Source organism: Coregonus lavaretus (genome assembly GCF_964263955.1).
Source record: "Coregonus lavaretus genome assembly, chromosome: 20".
NCBI lineage: Eukaryota > Metazoa > Chordata > Actinopteri > Salmoniformes > Salmonidae > Coregonus > Coregonus lavaretus.
The window spans coordinates 28075635-28094901 of NC_140007.1; the positions used below are offsets into that span (position 1 = coordinate 28075635).

Genomic DNA, 19267 nt, shown 5'->3' on the forward strand with positions numbered 1-19267 from the left:
CTAGCAATTTCACAACATATACTCACAAATCTAAGTAAGGAATGGAATTTAAGTATATATATATATATGGACAAGAATACAGTATATACATATGAGATGAGTAGTGCAAGATATGTAAACATTGTTAAAGTGACTAGTGTTCCATTTCTTAAAGTGGCCAGTGATTTCAATAGGCAGCAGCAGCCGCTAATGTGCTAGTGATGGCTATTTAACAGTCTGATGGCCTTGAGATAGAAGCTGTTTTTCATTCACTCGGTCCCAGCTTTGATGCACCTGTACTGACCTCGCCTTCTGGATGATAGCGGGGTGAACAGGCAGTGGCTCGGGTGGTTGATGTCCTTGATGATCTTTTTGGCCTTCCTGTGACATCGGGTGCTGTAGGTGTCCTGGAGGGCGGGTAGTTTGCCCCCGGTAATGCGTTCAGCAGAGCGCACCACCCTCTGGAGAGCCCTGCGATTGCGGGCGGTGCAGTTGCCGTACCAGGCGGTGATACAGCCCGACAGGATGCTCTCAATTGTGCATCTGTAAAAGTTTGTGAGGGTTTTAGGTGCCAAGCCAAATTTCTGCATACTCCTGAGGTTGAAGACGCTCTGTTGCCCCTTTTTCACCACACTGTCTGCGTGGGTGGACCCTTCCAGTTTGTCGGTGATGTGTACGCCAAGGACCTTGAAGCTTTCCACCTTCTCCACTGCGGTCCCGTCGATGTGGATAGGGGGGTGCACCCTCTGCTGTTTCCTGAAGTCCACGATCATCTCCTTTGTTTTGTTGACGTTGAGTGAGAGGTTATTTTCCTGGCACCACACTCCCAGATCCCTCACCTCCTCCCTGTAGGCTGTCTCGTCATTGTTGGTAATCAAGCCTACTACTGTTGTGTCGTCTGCAAACTTGATGATTGAGTTGGAGGCGTGCTTGGCCACGCAGTCATGGGTGAATAGGGAATACAGGAGGGGGCTGAGCACGCACCCTTGTGGGGCCCCAGTGTTGAGGATCAACGAAGTGGAGATGTTGTTTCCTACCTTCATCACCTGGGGGCGGCCTGTCAGGTAGTCCAGGACCCAGTTGCACAGGGCGGGGTTCAGACCCAGGGCCTTGAGCTTGATGATGAGCTTGGAGGGTACTATGGTGTTGAATGCTGAGCTATAGTCAATAAACAGCATTCTTACATACAGTGAGGGGAAAAAAGTATTTGATCCCCTGCTGATTTTGTACGTTTGCCCACTGACAAAGACATGATCAGTCTATAATTTTAATGGTAGGTTTATTTGAACAGTGAGAGACAGAATAACAACAACAAAATCCAGAAAAACGCATGTCAAAAATGTTATAAATTGATTTGCATTTTAATGAGAGAAATAAGTATTTGACACCTCTGCAACACATGACTTAGTACTTGGTGGCAAAACCCTTGTTGGCAATCACAGAGGTCAGACGTTTCTTGTAGTTGGCCACCAGGTTTGCACACATCTCAGGAGGGATTTTGTCCCACTCCTCTTTGCAGATCTTCTCCAAGTCATTAAGGTTTCGAGGCTGACGTTTGGCAACTCGAACGTTCAGCTCCCTCCACAGATTTTCTATGGGATTAAGGTCTGGAGACTGGCTAGGCCACTCCAGGACCTTAATGTGCTTCTTCTTGAGCCACTCCTTTGTTGCCTTGGCCATGTGTTTTGGGTCATTGTCATGCTGGAATACCCATCCACGACCCATTTTCAATGCCCTGGCTGAGGGAAGGTTCTCACCCAAGATTTGACAGTACATGGCCCCGTCCATCGTCCCTTTGATGTGGTGAAGTTGTCCTGTCCCCTTAGCAGAAAAACACCCCCAAAGCATAATGTTTCCACCTCCATGTTTGACGGTGGGGATGATGTTCTTGGGGTCATCGGCAGCATTCCTCCTCCTCCAAACACAGCGAGTTGAGTTGATGCCAAAGAGCTCGATTTTGGTCTCATCTGACCACAACAATTTCACCCAGTTCTCCTCTGAATCATTCAGATGTTCATTGGCAAACTTCAGACGGCCCTGTATATGTGCTTTCTTGAGCAGGGGGACCTTGCGGGCGCTGCAGGATTTCAGTCCTTCACGGCGTAGTGTGTTACCAATTGTTTTCTTGGTGACTATGGTCCCAGCTGCCTTGAGATCATTGACAAGATCCTCCCGTGTAGTTCTGGGCTGTTCTCTTGATCATTGCAACTCCACGAGGTGAGATCTTGCATGGAGCCCCAGGCCGAGGGAGATTGACAGTTCTTTTGTGTTTCTTCCATTTGCAAATAATCGCACCAACTGTTGTCACCTTCTCACCAAGCTGCTTGGATGGTCTTGTAGCCCATTCCAGCCTTGTGTAGGTCTACAATCTTGTCCCTGACATCCTTGGGGAGCTCTTTGGTCTTGGCCATGGTGGAGAGTTTGGAATCTGATTGATTGATTGCTTCTGTGGACAGGTGTCTTTTATACAGGTAACAAGCTGAGATTAGGAGCACTCCCTTTAAGAGTGTGCTCCTAATCTCAGCTCGTTACCTGTATAAAAGACACCTGGGAGCCAGAAATCTTTCTGATTGAGATGGGGTCAAATACTTATTTCCCTCATTAAAATGCAAATCAATTTATAACATTTTTGACATGCGTTTTTCTGGATTTTGTTGTTGTTATTCTGTCTCTCACTGTTCAAATTAACCTACCATTAAAATTATAGACTGATCATTTCTTTGTCAGTGGGCAAACGTACAAAATCAAATACTTTTTTCCATCACTGTAGGTATTCCTCTTGTCCAGATGGGCTTGTGCAGTGTGATGGTGATTGCATCGTCTGTGGATCTATTGGGGCGGTAAGCAAATTGAAGTGGGTCTAGGGTGACAGGTAAGGTAGAGGTGATATGATCCTTACCTGTCGCTCTAGACCCACCTCAATTTGAACACAGATACACAATGCAACTTCTTATCCAGGGCACAGTGAACATCATTAAAAACCTTCAAAGTTGCTGTGATAGTGCTGTGGCCAGACCTGAAACCTAATTGCATACCACTCAAAATATTGTTTTCCTGGAGGTAGGCCTTACGTAGGGTTTCCACCACTTCTGAATTCACCAGATGAAGTTCTGCCTCCATTCATTTTCAGCGGGAGCACGCGGAGCAATGGTGCATTGTGGTAAGGTGAGCGGCGTGAACCCTGCTAGCGGAGCGATTAGAAAAAGTTCAGCTCTACTTTATACAAATTCCACGCAGCCACCGCTGCCGTTAACCAATCATGTGAGGAGCACATGTTTGCTTTAAAATATTCTGTTCATGAAGCATCATAAAGCCTGTAATTTGTTCCGGGCAAGCACGAACAAAAAATCATCGCAGTGTTTGGTTTTCCAATTCTATATGATTTTGCTTTGCTAGAATACAGAGACAAAATCATAAGGTCAATGGCACGGAGGAGGATTGCAGAGCTTGATTGTGGGTGAAGAGAGATTTGCACAACAATGTTTGCTTGCGCTGCTAGCTAGCTATGAACATTAAGCAACCTAAACCTCAGAACTGTGATCAAAGCCACCATTTGTAAATGTGAGTAAATTAAATTGTGACATTTGCCCACCAAGGGATAGGAATTGCCAGTGACGCGCATTATAACATTGTAAATGATACACTAAGCATGAATTTCCCATGTGTTGTGCTACCAATTGGATTATGGTATCTTAACATTATGATTCTCATATATTATAGTTTATGGCACTTTCATTATACTTGTGTCATGACATTGATGATAGCTCACTTCCTGTAAAATACATAGGCCTACATGGGTACTTTGGGTAAAGGAAATTGTGGCTTTGACTTACAAGTCACTCTTTACCCACCAACACCAACATCTCTGCAATCCTCCTCCATGCCATTGACCTTCAGATACATTCTCAGCAAATAAACGAGGTAGAATTACAACGCTCCCCACGCCACATTATTTTCATTTTTGATACATTTTTATTAGCCTACAAATTGCCAGCTCCTTATTTTCATGTACAGTACTGTACCTAGAATACAAGGGTTGGATTTGCACTAAACAATTTCATGTCAGAAAAATCATGTAGAAAATCTGGCTTATGGTTAGCCTCATATACATTATCTACTGGTGTCATTTTAAATTGGAGAGCTCACAACTGGACATAGAAAGTAATGTTCATTTGAGAAAGCAAAACAGAAACACAGACACATTTTTTTATTGCAGAATTGTGATCTGTGATGAAAGAACATTGGCATTAGTTCATCTTGAATAATGTTTTTAAGTTAACAATTAAAACAAGTTTAAACACTTCACTTCAATGAATCAACATTGAATGAATGAAAATATATTTTCAAAATGTACAAATAATCGAACTTGTTTGTAAATGATAGACATCTTAGTAAGTAGGCTATTATTACTAAAGCATAATTTCAGGTGAACAAAAAAATCCATACCAGAGGTGGCCAACCTTGCTCCACTCCCTGATCTACTGGGTGAGCAGGCTTCTATTCCAGCCCAGCAATAATACACATTATCATCTCATTAGGTTTGATAAGTTGAATCAGGTGTGTTAGTGCTGAGCTGGAACAGAAGCCTGCACACCCAGCATACCTCAAGGAGAAGGATTTGCCTGCTACAGCTCTAATACGTTTGTAGCCTACATTGTGTGTGACTTTTAACTGTATTGTTATATACAACATTTGCTAACATAAGCATACATACAACCCATGGCATACAAGAATGTGCCAGCTGTCTCTTGGGACATTCACTGGGACTTCTTCATCTGCAGACAGGCTTTCGCCGCTCTCCATATCTGAGAACAGACATCACAAAGAAAGACAGCCCTGACTATCATCTCTCTGTCGGTCTTCATAGTTTTCCTCTCTAGGGACTAAAACTGGAGAATATTTGCATAATGTCATCCCACAACCTGCCCAATCTAGCTAGTGCAGCTACTCCCTTTTCTGACAGCTTTTGCAGAAAATCCTCTCACCCTCTTCCATTGCTGTTATCTACCAATGCATTTGGAGCATGAGGTTTTTAATTTACAATGATAAATAGGCCTACATCAAGATAATGAGCTAATGTTAACTAGCTGTAGTATGTAAAGTTGGCTGGCTAGCTAGTTAGGTGGCTAGCTAACAAGCAGCTCATTAGCCTACACACATTAGCCTGCTGTAGCTAGCTAGCTAATATTACATAGAATTGTAAAAATAAATAATGTGCATGTATTTACTTACTTACTTGAATAGGTTCACGCCTACGCCCACGAAGCCGCCAATCTTTTGGAGCGAAGAGTTGTCAAGCAGAGGCACTTATTGAATAGGGACCTTTGCCAAATCAAATCAAATCCATTTTTATTTGCCACATGCGCCGAATACAACAGGTGTAGACATTACCGTGAAATGCTTACTTACATCCCTTAACCAACAATGCATTTATTTTTAATAAAGAAGTAAAATAAAACAACCACAACAAAAAAGTGTTGAGAAAGAAAGAGCAGAAGTAAAATAAAATAACAGTAGTACCGGCTAGTTGAGGTAATATGTACATGTGGGTAGAGTTAAAGTGACTATGCATAAATAATTAACAGAGTAGCAGCAGCGTAAAAATATGGGGTGGGGGTGGGACAGTGCAAATAGTCCGGGTAGCCATGATTAGCTGTTCAGGAGTCTTATTGCTTGGGGGTAGAAGTTGTTGAGAAGCTTTTTTGACCTAGACTTGGCGCTCCGGTAACACTTGCCGTGCGGTAGCAGAAAGAACAGTCTATGACTAAGGTGGCTGGAGTCTTTGACAATTTTGAGGGCCTTCCTCTGACACCACCTGGTATAGAGGTCCTGGATGGCAGGAAGCTTGGCCCCAGTGATGTACTGGGCCGTACGCACTACCCTCTGTAGTGCCTTGCGGTCAGAGGCCGAGCAGTTGCCATACCAGGCGGTGATGCAACCAGTCAGGATGCTCTCGATGGTGCAGCTGTAGAACTTTTTGAGGATCTGAGGACCCATGCCAAATCTTTTCAGTCTCCTGAGGGGGTATAGGCTTTGTCGTGCCCCCTTCACGACTGTCTTGGTGTGTTTGGACCATGATAGTTTGTTGGTGATGTGGACACCAAGGAACTTGAAGCTCTCAACCTACTCCACTACAGCCCCCTGCCCTCCTGTAGTCCACAATCATCTTCTTTGTCTTGGTCACGTTGAGGGAGAGGTTGTTATCCTGGCACCACATGGCCAGGTCTCTGACCTCCTCCCTATAGGCTGTCTCATCGTTGTCGGTGATCAGGCCTACCACTGTTGTGTCGTCGGCAAACTTAATGATGGTGTTGGAGTCGTGCCTGGCCATGCAGTCATGGGTAAACAGGGAATACAGGACGGGACTGAGCACAAACTCCTGAGGGGCCCCTGTGTTGAGGATCAGCGTGGCAGATGTGTTGTTACCTACCCTTACCACCTGGGGGTGGCCCGTCAGGAAGTCCAAGATCCAGTTGCAGAGGGAGGTGTTTAGTCCCAGGATCCTTAGCCAGAATAGATAACTCGGATATAAGCATTCAATCTGGTTACATTAACAATCTCCGTAAGATTATAGGTATTGCATAGATTCTTGAGTTGATCAGAGTTGGATGTCCACCAGTCTAGGTTCAGGTCACCTATTAGCACAAATTCAGATTTGACATTCTGTGATAATAATTCTAAAATACAATCCAGAGAGCCAGCAATAGCAGATGGGGGTAATAGGCGAACAAGATTTAAGGATGCACTAGGATTTAAATTCAAAGCTAGATATTCAAATTGCTTGGGTTTGGTAAAAAAAAGTCAGAATGGTCGCAGAAAACGTGTATTTTATGTGTACAGTGAGGGAAAAAAGTATTTGATCCCTTGCTGATTTTGTACATCTGCTCACTGACAAAGACATGATCAGTCTATAATTTTAATGGTAGGTTTATTTGAACAGTGAGAGACAGAATAACAACAACAAAATCCAGAAAAACGCATGTCAAAAATGTTTTTAATTGATTTGCATTTTAATGAGGGAAATAAGTATTTGACCCCTCTGCAAAACATGACTTAGTACTTGGTGGCAAAACCCTTGTTGGCAATCACAGAGGTCAGACGTTTCTTGTAGTTGGCCACCAGGTTTGCACACATCTCAGGAGGGATTTTGTCCCACTCCTCTTTGCAGATCTTCTCCAAGTCATTAAGGTTTCGAGACTGACGTTTGGCAACTCAAACCTTCAGCTCCCTCCACAGATTTTCTATGGGATTAAGGTCTGGAGACTGGCTAGGCCACTCCAGGACCTTTAATGTGCTTCTTCTTGAGCCACTCCTTTGTTGCCTTGGCCGTGTGACCACAACACTTTCACCCAGTTCTCCTCTGAATCATTCAGATGTTCATTGGCAAACTTCAGACAGGCCTGTATATGTGCTTTCTTGAGCAGGGGTACCTTGCGGGCGCTGCAGGATTTCAGTCCTTCACGGCGTTGTGTGTTACCAATTGTTTTCTTGGTGACTATGGTACCAGCTGCCTTGAGATCGTTGACAAGATCCTCCCGTGTAGTTCTGGGCTGATTCCTCACCGTTCTCATGATCATTGCAACTCCACGAGGTGAGATCTTGCGTGGAACCCCAGGCCGAGGGAGATTGACCGTTCTTTTGTGTTTCTTCCATTTGCGAATAATCGCACCAACTGTTGTCACCTTCTCACCAAGCTGCTTGGCGATGGTCTTGTAGCCCATTCCAGCCGTGTGTAGGTCTACAATCTTGTCCCTGACATCCTTGGAGAGCTCTTTGGTCTTGGCCATGGTGGAGAGTTGGGAATCTGATTGATTGGTTGCTTCTGTGGACAGGTGTCTTTTTATACAGGTAACAAGCTGAGATTAGGAGCACTCCCTTTAAGAGTGTGCTCCTAATCTCAGCTCGTTACCTGTATAAAAGACACCTGTGAGCCAGAAATCTTTCTGATTGAGAAGGGGTCAAATACTTATTTCCCTCATTAAAATGCAAATCAATTTATAACATTTTTGACATGCGTTTTTCTGGATTTTGTTGTTGTTATTCTGTCTCTCACTGTTCAAATTAACCTACCATTAAAATTATAGACTGATCATTTCTTTGTCAGTGGGCAAACGTACAAAATCAGCAGGGGATCAAATACTTTTTTCCCTCACTGTATATAGATTTGCAATCTGACCGGAAAACATTGTAACCATCAATGCCAATGTTTTTGTCAGTGATAGATTTTTTTGAGCCAGGTTTCAGAAAGCATAAATACATCTGGGTCTGCTGTTTTTATCCAAATATTCACAAAATCATGTTTCGGAAGAAGACTTCTTACATTTATGTGCAGAAATAGAAATGTCAGGACCTGGGTTAAATTGCACATTTCCTGACAGTAAAAGCAGCAAAATAATGGTGCGATACACGCTGTCTGCCATCTGCCTGGTACAGTTGAAACCAGGATTCATCCCTGAAGAGCACACTTCTCCAGCGTGCCAGTGGCCATCGAACGTGAGCATTTGGTTACGATGCCGAACTGCAGTCAGGTTAATACTCTGGTGAGGATGACAAGCACGCAGATGAGCTTCCATGAGACGGTTTCTGACAGTTTGTGTAGAAATTCTTCGGTTGTGCAAACCCACAGTTTCATCAGCTTTCCGGGTGGCTGGTCTCAGACGATCCCTCCGATGAAGAAGCTGGATGTGGAGGTCCTGGGCTGGCGTGTTTACACGTGGTTGTGAGGCTGGTTGGACGTACTGCCAAATTCTCTAAAACGATGTTTGAGGCAGCTTATTGTAGAAAAATTTACATTAAATTATCTGGCAACAGCTAAGGTGGACATTCCTGTAGTCATCAATGCCACATGTCTCAACTTGAGATGTGGCGTTGTGTGACAAAACTGCACATGTTAGAGTGGCCTTTTATTTTCCCCAGCACAAGGTGCACCTGTGTAATGATCATGCTGTTTAATCAGCTTCTTGACATGCCACACCTGTCAGGTGGATGGATTATCTTGGCAAAGGAGAAATGCTCGCTAACAGGGATGTAAACAAATTTGTGCACATAATTTGCGAGAAATAAGCTTTTTGTGCGGTATGGACATTTTCTGGGATCTTATTTCAGCTCATGAAACATGGGACTAACACTTTACATGTTGCATTTTATATTTTTGTTCAGTATAATTTTATTGGAAGTTCGTATGTCTCAATTTCTCTGATTTCTCCCAACTATTGAGAATTAATTTTACTGATGAGTAAATCTTCATGATTAGCATCATTAGCGATCAGTCTGCTTGGGATCAAGATGCTATAAGGTCACTGATAAATTCTATCTTGACCTCCATTCTAACCTCTGACCCCTAGGGACCTGTCCTTCATCCAGGTCATCAACGTGGGCCGGAGCTTCCTGGTCAACAGGGTGCAGGACTACATCCAGAGCAAGATCGTGTACTACCTCATGAACATCCACGTGCACTCTCACTCCCTCTACCTGTGTCGACACGGAGAGAGCGACCACAACGTGGAGGGACGCATCGGGGGCGACGCAATGCTGTCTGTTCAAGGGAAAAAGGTACCCGACTTCTCCTTTTAAGTATATCAATACAAGTACAGTACCATTGCACAACCTCTTGCTATGTTGCTCTGTATTCTATGTACACTGAGTGTACAAAACATTAAGAACATCTGCTCTTTCCATGACAGACTGACCAGGTGAATCTAGGTGAAAGCTATGATCCCTTATTGATGTCACCTGTTAAATCCACTTTGATCAATGTAGATGAAGGGGAGGAGGCAGGTTAAATAAGTATTTTTAAGCCTTGAGACAATTGAGACATGGATTGTGTATGTGTGCCATTCAGAGGGTGAATGGGCAAGACAAAATACTTAAGTGCCTTTGAACGGGGTATGGTAGAAGGTGCCAGGCACACTGGTTTGTTTCAAGAACTGCAGCGCTGCTGGGTTTCTCACACTCAACAGTTTCCCGTGTGTATCAAGAATGGTCCACCACCCAAAGGACATCCAGCCAACTTGTGGGAAGCATTGGAGTCAACATGGGCCAGCATCCCTGTGGAACGCTTTCGACACCTTAAAGAGTCCATGCCCCGACAAATTGAGGCTATTCTGAAGCAAAAGGGGGTGCAATATTAGGAAGGTGTTCTTAAATCACTTAATCACTGTATGACATCATCTCTCTCTTACATACACAATTAAACCATTAAACCTACTATGTCTATTCTAATCCTCTCTCAGTTTGCTGGAGCGCTAAAGGGTTTTGTGGAGGAGCATGGTCTGTCAGACCTAAAGGTGTGGACCAGCCAGCTGAGGCGGACCATCCAGACTGCTGAGGAGCTCGGGGTGCCCTACGAGCAGTGGAAGATACTCAACGAGATTGATGCCGTCAGTACCACAGTGCACTAGTGACCCATAGACAAAACATGGTAGTGGTTACATTGTTAAATAATGATTGTCTTTTAAAATGACATATTTCTGTGTCTCTCAGGGTGTGTGTGAGGAGATGACCTATGAGTTAATTGAGGAAACCTACCCTGAGGAGTTTTCCCTGAGAGACCAGGACAAGTACCACTACCGCTACCCAGGAGGAGAGGTAATTCTTCCTTTCTTCTCTACAGAGATCTGGCCTATTCATCTGAATCATTGAGCTCAGTTTGTCCCTCTCCTCTCTCCATAGTCCTACCAGGACCTAGTGCAGAGGTTAGAGCCGGTCATCATGGAGCTGGAGAGACAAGGCAACGTGCTGGTCATCTGCCACCAGGCTGTCATGCGATGCCTGCTTGCTTACTTCCTGGATAAGAGTGCAGGTACAAACACACAAATTCACTTCTATAAATAGATATGGAGATGCACAGATGGACACACAGCCCTGTGTTAGGAAACTCATTTACTTTGGCTAGGATACAAACACACACCTCTTAGCTTACTTATGCTTATTTTGAGTAGAAAAACACTTGCTCATGTTCATCCTGGATGAAACGGGACAGAAATAAAAGTTGAGGCTAAACAATGTCACATTGCCCTCTTAAAAGGTCTGCCAAGTCAGGAGCAAAAGTGGTTTGTGCCTAAAATAGCATTTTAAAGGCTAGTAAAGCCACAGTCTGCCACAGCTCGCCCACACTGTGACTGGGAAGTGGGCACTTCTGGCTGTCACTGCCCGATCCCAGATGTCATGAAAGGGAAGTAATGCAATCTATTGAGTAAAGATATAATCTAATCTAAATATAATCCCTGAAAAATAAATATGTATCATTAACTGTGTTGTGTGTCATTTAACTGCATAAGATTGAGTTTTCTTGAGATGATTCATAGATCTCACGTGTAATGTTCCAAGTGAAGTCATTGTGTCATTTTTGTTTCTGTTGGCACAGATGACCTGCCCTTCTTGAAGTGTCCCCTCCACACGGTTCTAAAGCTCACCCCTGTGGCTTATGGTAGGATATCTCATCCAAGACTACCCTGTCTCAGACACAACATATTTCTCTCTCCTCCCGCTCTCAGGTTAACATTGACTGTTATTCTCTCCATCTCTCGGCCAGGTTGTAAAGTGGACATGTTTGACCTGAAAGTGAAGGCTGTGAACACTCACCGGGATAGGCCATTAGTGAGTTGCTCTCCTTGTCATATCTCTATTCAATCTACTGTGTGTAGGTTTATTTCCTGTATCATTGAATATCCCTTTGAGCATGGTGAAGTTAATAATTACACTTTGGATGGTTTATCAATACACTCAATCACTACAAAGATACAGGCTTCCTTCCTAACTCAGTTGCCGGAGGGGAAGGAAACCGCTCAGGGATTTCACCATGAGGCCAATGGTAACTTTCTTGGCTCTAAAAATTATGGTGGATCAACAACATAGTAGGTACTCCACAATCCTAACCTAATTGACAGAGTGAAAAGAACGAAGCCTGTACAGAATACAAATATTCCTAAACATGAATCCTGTTTGCAACAAGGCACTAAAGTAATACTGCAAAAAATGTAGCAAAGCAATTCACTCCTTGTCCTGAATACAACGTGTTATGTTTGGGGCAAATCCAAAAACAAATTACTGAGTACCACTCTCCATATTTTCAAGCGTAGTGGTGGCTGCATCATGTTATGGGTATGCTTGTAATCATTAAGGACTGGAGAGTTTCAGGATAAAAAAAAAAAGAAACGGAATGGAGCTAAGCACAGGCAAAATCCTAGAGGAAAACCTGGTTTAGTGCGCTTTCCACCAGAAACTGGGAGATGATTTCACCTTTCAGCAGGACAATAACCTAAAACATCTACACTGGAGCTGCTTACCAAAAAAACTGTGAATGTTCCTGAGTGGCCAAGTTACAGTTTTGACTTAAATCTACTTGAAAATCTATAGCAAGATCTGAAAATGGTTGTCTAGCAATGATCAACAACCAATTTGACAGAGCTTAAAGAGTTTTGAAAAGAAAAATGGGCAAATGTTGCACAATCCAGGTGTGGAAAGCTCTTACAGACTTAACCAGAAAGACTTACAGCTGTAATCGCTGCCAAAGGTGCTTCGACAAAGTATTGACTCGGGTGTGAATACTTATGTAAATGAGATATTTCTGTATTTAATTTTCTATAAATTTGCTAAAAATGTCTAAAAACATATTTTCACTTTGTCATTATGGGGTTTTGTGTGTAGATTGGTGAGAGAAAACATATATTTAATCCATTTTGAATTCCGGCTGTAAGACAACAAAATGTGGAATAAGTCAAGGGGTATGAATACTTTCTGAAGGCACTGTAGTTCTGGTGTGAACAGACCACAGTGTCTCAGTGTGTTAACCAGATGTCCCTGGTGGTGTGGACGTCACACTCATAAACATGACCACACTGCCTTTTCCTGAGCATAGCCCTGTTAAATGGAGGAAGAATAACATGTCTGGGAAAGGAACCGCAACAGCGCCTTCAATCTTCTGTTTGTTCCAGCAGGATTGTTTTCACAAGAAGTGTAGCAAGCAAGACACACACATACACACACACAGTGAAACACAATTTATTTCTCTCAGATTCAGATTCTCCTTCTCTTTCCTCCATCCTCTCTAACCAGGCGAAAGTCCGTAATGACGTCGATCCCACCACATTCCTCCGAAGGAACAGTTTCACCCCGCTGTCCAGTCACGACCAGGTGAAGCGACCGCGCCTCTACAGCGCTGGCAACCCACCTCAATCTCGACGCCCCCTGGCCCCCTTTCTACCCAGCATGCAGTCCTTCGAGGACCCTGAGGGAGCAGAGTTTGCACAAAGCCAAGTTAGTGTTGTCTTTCTGTATGAATGTCTCTCTCTCTTTAAATATGTTTATGATGTTACTTATGTCCTTAAACTGAGACTCAGTGAAATGACGTTGCCACGAGCAGTAGGATGAACCACAGATATTGCAGGTAAGCACAATGCAAGACGATGTACTCAGATTATCTGCGTGTGTGCACGGGTGCGCTTCACGCTGCTGCAAGGTGATCGCTCCAGGACCAAAACCGGTTTGCCTCACGCTTCACAGTTTTAGCTGTTGCGGAATCGACCCGATTCTGCTGTTTACTATGTGTGTCACTGACTCTACCTTGTAACCCTAAAAGCACCAACATATTTTTTTGCTTAAAAGCGCCAATGGGGGTTATTATTATTGACCTCAAATTGGTAATGATTGCAAAGAGACACTGTCTGTCAAGCAGTAAAACATTTAAATTCCCCCAAATAACCAGATTTTTTGTAAAGTTTAGGGTGACCACATTTTAAAATACCCAAATGCGGGACAACAGGATGAATTCGCGGGACAGTGTAGCCTACATGAGTACAAAATGTTGGCAGCATTCTTCACATTTTACAGATGAAACGTCCAAACTGCACCTGCATGCCAATCATTTGATCTTCAATTACTTTTTTGTGAGCAAATTAGAGAAGATGGTGTTAACAAACTATATAGCTTTCCTGTATTTAGTTTCAATACAAGCAAATTCTGCGTAGTGGCGCGCACGTTTGTATTTTATCTGCATTAGATTATTTTTTTTGTCTATTCAGCTAACCATCCTAAAACAGTAACATTTATACTATGCTATTATATTTGGTTATGTTATGTAGAATACTAATCAATCATTATGTGATCTTCCAAGACACTGGCCATATCTGAATACCCATATTTGGATCCCCATTAGCTTTTGCAGAAGCAGCAGCTACTCTTCCTGGGTTCCCCAAAAAACACATAACATGACAAGTAACAAAACACTGATAGACTGATCGACAAGGACAGTATATGGCTGTTTTATGAAAATCTGGGTAAATTCGGCCAAGGAAACCTTTCTGGTTGGTCTCAGGGAATGTAAAACAGTTAGGAAGGCAGACTTTTAAAACTGATTGAGTGAAGTACCAGCAAATATGTTAAATGAGCAACTAATGAGCATGGAGAGCCTCACAAGTTAGATAAAATGACCTTGTATATTTCAGTCTAATACGGCTATTTACTTACAAAAAGAGTGCTTCTGACGATGAAATACAAAAGTAAGTAGTTAGGCACCTGTCCTCTCTAAGTTTAGCTCGGATGTTGACCAGAAAGGATTTGAGAAATGTGTTCGGTTGACAGTAGGCCTATGTCTCATCTTGCGCTGTGCAGAATTTGAGATCTCAGCAACGATTGGAGAAGTGTTTAACATCTCCAGTACCACATCCTTATTTTATATATTTTTTCATAAGCGCAACATGACTGTAAGAGACAGGTTGGAATGTCTGACTGAAATACGGGACAAATCAACCTTTTTGTCTAAATTAGTGGTATTTGAATTTGTTGATAAAATTCGGGACATGATTGTTTGGTTGGGGGACGTGGAACAAAGGGCCAAAATGCGGGACTGTCCCACACAATCCACCCAAGTCAAGTTTGATGTTTCAAAATAGACGTTTGAACCGATATTTTGATCAATTTCATCCATAACCACATGTTATGAACATTTGTCTGTTTTATTCATTAAAAGTGTTGTGTTTCTGTGATACCTGGAAGGTAAGAAATTGGCGATTGAGCTAACCTCACATAGCGGTACGAGCTAAGATGGCCACCAATTGGGCGCCGGTGCTATCAGACTTTTAACTCTACAGTGCATTCGGAAAGTATTCAGACCCCTTGAATTTTTCCACATTTTGTTACGTTGGTTACAGCCTTATTCTAAAATGGATTAAGTAAATGTTTTTCCTCATCAATCTACACACAATACCCCATAATGACAAAGTGAAAAGTTTGTTTATGACAAGTGCCTGGATTAGGACCTGTGCCGCTTCCTGTGTAAGGCAGGGTCGTACTCTCCGAATGTTGTAGAGCATGAACCTGCAGGATCGGGTCACCGCCTTGATGTTAGCGGAGAACGACAGGGTGTTGTCCAGGGTCACGCCAAGGCTCTTCGCACTCTGGGAGGAGGACACAACGGAGTTGTCAACCGTGATGGCGAGATCATGGAACGGGCAGTCCTTCCCCGGGAGGAAGAGCAGCTCCGTCTTGCCAGGGTTCAGCTTGAGGTGGTGATCCGTCATCCATACTGATATGTCTGCCAGATTCGCCACCTGGTTATCAGAAGGGGGAAAGGAGAAGATTAGTTGTGTGTCGTCTGCGTAGCAATGATGGAAGGGGCCATGTGAGGATATGACAGAGCCAAGTGACTTGGTGTATAGCGAGAATAGGAGAGGGCCTAGAACTGAGCCCTGGGGGACACCAGTGGTGAGAGCACGTGGTGCGGAGACAGATTCTCGCCACGCCACTTGGTAGGAGCGACCGGTCAGGTAGGACGCAATCCAAGAGTGAGCCGCGCCGGAGATGCCCAACTCGGAGAGGGTGGAGAGGAGGATCTGATGGTTCACAGTATCAAAGGCAGCAGACAGGTCTAGAAGGACAAGAGCAGAGGAGAGAGAGTTAGCTTTAGCAGTGCGGAGAGCCTCCGTGACACAGAGAAGAGCAGTCTCAGTTGAATGACCAGTCTTGAAACCTGACCGGTTTGGATCAAGAAGGTCATTCTGAGAGAGATAGCAAGAGAGTTGGCTAAAGACGGCACGCTCAAGAGTTTTGGAGAGAAAAGAAAGAAGGGATACTGGTCTGTAGTTGTTGACATCAGAGGGAACAAGTGTTGGTTTTTTGAGAAGGGGTGCAACTCTCGCTCTCTTGAAGACGAAAGGGACATAGCCAGCGGTCAAGGATAAGTTGATGAGCAAGGTGAGGTAAGGGAGAAGGTCACCAGAGATGGTCTGGAGAAGAGAGGAGGGGATAGGGTCAAGCGGGCAGGTTGTTGGGCGGCCGGCCGCCACAAGTCGCAAGATTTCATCTGGAGAGAGAAGGGAGAAAGAAGTCAAAGCATAGGGTAGGGCAGTGTGAGCAGGACCAGCAGTGTCATTGGACTTAACGAGGATCGGATGTCGTCAACCTTCTTTTCAAAATGGTTGACGAAGTCATCCACAGAGAGGGGGGAGAGAAGGTGGCAAAGAGCTTCCTAGGGTTAGAGGCAGATGCTTGTAATTTAGAGTGGTAGAAAGTGGCTTTAGCAGCAGAAACAGATGAAGAAAATGTAGAGAGGAGGGAGTGAAAAGATGCCAGGTCCGCAGGGAGTCTAGTTTTCCTCCATTTCCGCTCGGCTGCCCGGAGCCCTGTTCTGTGAGCTCGCAATGAGTCGTCAAGCCACGGAGCAGGAGGGGAGGACCGAGCCGGCCGGGAGGATAGGGGACATAGAGAGTCAAAGGATGCAGAAAGGGAGGAGAGGAGGGTTGAGGAGGCATAATCAGGAGATTGGAGGGAGAAGGATTGAGCAGAGGGAAGAGATGATAGGATGGAAGAGGAGAGAGTAGCGGGAGAGAGAGAGCGAAGGTTGCGACGGCGCTTTACCATCTGAGTAGGGGCAGAGTGAGTAGTGTTGGAGGAGAGCGAGAGAGAAAAGGATACAAAGTAGTGGTTGGAGACATGGAGGGGAGTTGCAGTGAGATTAGTAGAAGAACAGCATCTAGTAAAGATGAGGTCAAGCGTATTGCCTGCCTTGTGAGTAGGGGGGGACGGTGAGAGGGTGAGGTCAAAAGAGGAGAGGAGTGGAAAGAAGGAGGCAGAGAGAAATGAGTCAAAGGTAGACGTAGGGAGGTTGAAGTCACCCAGAACTGTGAGGGGTGAGCGATCCTCAGGAAAGGAACTTATCAAGGCGTCAAGCTCATTGATGAACTCTCCAAGGGAACCTGGAGGGCGATAAATGACAAGGATGTTAAGCTTGAAAGGGCTAGTGACTCTGACAGCATGGAATTCAAATGAGGAGATAGACAGGGAAAAATTGAGAATGTCCACTTGGGATGTATGAGGATTCCTGTGCCACCACCCCGCTGACCAGATGCTCTCGGGGTATGCGAGAACACATGGTCAGATGAGGAGAGAGCAGTAGGAGTAGCAGTGTTTTCAGTGGTAATCCATGTTTCCGTCAGCGCCAAGAAGTCGAGGGACTGGAGGGTAGCATAGGCTGAGATGAACTCAACGCAGAACGGCAGTTCCAGAGGCTGCCGGAGACCTGGAACTCCACGTGGGTCGTGCGTGCAGGGACCACCAGGTTAGAGAGGCAGCAGCTACGCGGTGTGAGGCGTTTGTATAGCCTGTGCGGAGAGGAGAGAACAGGGATAGACAGAGGCATAGTTGACAGGCTACAGAAAATGGCTACAATAATGCAAAGAAGATCGGAATGAAATGAACTAAACATCTGGGAAAGCGAGAGAGCGGGGCCTCCCTCACTTACGTTTCACTGAAACACCCAAATATAACTCTCCTAACTTCCACCTCAGAAACTATAATTGTTGTAAACTACAGCGGTTCAATGTTTTCTAGGAATAGACTAGCTTAGTTTATTCAGCTAGCTAACTTGGTACAGTATTCTTCCGTGAAAACCGTCCAGGGCACCTAGTCATATGACGCCACAGCCAACTAGCATGACGGACTCCAACAACACGGTTTAGCACCAATACTTGGCCACAACAAAACACCAGTGTGTCAACACGCCAAGCAGATCATTAGTGTCCGTGTCTAACGTTGTGGGCTAGTCCGGACAGCTTGAGCGAGTCCGTCGTCAACTTATTCAGCCAGTTAGTTAGCTAGAATAGTTAGCATACTAGCTAGCCATTGCTTTCTGCCAGCGAAGAAACCCATCCTCCCACGGCACGAACACACAGAGCGAGCCAAGCTAACGTTAACTAGTCACCCATGTCCCGAATTCCCTTGAACGACTCTGGCTACCAGTATGTAAAAAACTAAACACAAATGTAGGTTATAACTTACCCCTAGCAGCTACTGTTAGCTAGCCAAGTGCAAAGCTAGCCACTGAATTGACTCAGCCAGTTCGCGTCTGTTCGCTAGGTCGTTCCAGCTATTGTTTAGTAGCTATCCAGGTAGCAACAAGCTAGCTACATTTCGAGCACAGTAGCTACTTACTACCTATCGTTAACGCTTCAGACAATGAGGTTAGAAAAACAGCTGAATGGTAGGCATTATTGTATGTAATTATTGTAGGCAGCTAGCTGGCGTAATTACAGGCACTCTCAGGCGTGAAACAACTATCCACAGTTGCTAGTAGTTACCAGTAGCTACCCGCTAGCTAGTCCAGGTAGTGGGTTAGCTAGCTTCGTGCTTCACCGGACTCAGCCGAATACAATACCTACAATCATTACATACAACAACCCACGATAACTACCTACAATACCTAACTACAATTTAAATACATAGTTTAATCTTTACTCGACAAAGCTTAAACTATGTATATAAGCCATATAAGCCAAGCTTACCTTACAGGTGTGCCAAGCTTGTAGCGTCATACCCAAGAAGACTTGACGCTGTAATCGCTACCAAAGGTGCTTCAACAAAGTACTGAGTAAAGGGTCTGAATACTTATGTAAATGTGATATTTCAGTTGTTTTTTTTATACATTTGCAAAAAATTCTAAAAACCTTGTTTTGCTTTGTCATTATGGAGTATTGTGTGTAGATTGATGAGGGGGGGGGGGAAACATTTTAATCCATTTTAGAATAAGGCTGTAACGTAACAATGTGGAGAAAGTCAATGGGTCTGAATACTTCCCCAATGCACTGTATCTTTGGAATGCTATGAACTATCAACGCAGTTCTAATTGCATGGAAGCTAAATACTGTATTTACATTTTAGTTCTTTTTGAGTTCACATGGCTGCCACGCCGCCCAGGGCCCAAATCTGGGGTCCATATCTATATAGCGTGCCTTCAGAAAAGAGTCACACCCATTTACTTTTTCCACATTTTGTTGTGTTACAGCCTGAATTAAAA

The 19267-nt window shown here is 44.2% G+C and overlaps 1 protein-coding gene across 1 annotated transcript in view; it reads left to right on the plus strand.

Moving 5' to 3' along the window:
* Positions 1-19267, plus strand: part of LOC311147933 (6-phosphofructo-2-kinase/fructose-2,6-bisphosphatase 2-like) — a 31280-nt gene that overhangs the window by 8460 nt on the left and 3553 nt on the right. The window contains exons 10-16 of the mRNA XM_084184781.1: positions 9324-9531; positions 10212-10358; positions 10462-10566; positions 10651-10780; positions 11345-11407; positions 11513-11577; positions 13036-13236. Coding sequence (XP_084040907.1) covers positions 9324-9531; positions 10212-10358; positions 10462-10566; positions 10651-10780; positions 11345-11407; positions 11513-11577; positions 13036-13236 — 919 coding nt within the window. The remainder of the gene's footprint in view (positions 1-9323; positions 9532-10211; positions 10359-10461; positions 10567-10650; positions 10781-11344; positions 11408-11512; positions 11578-13035; positions 13237-19267) is intronic.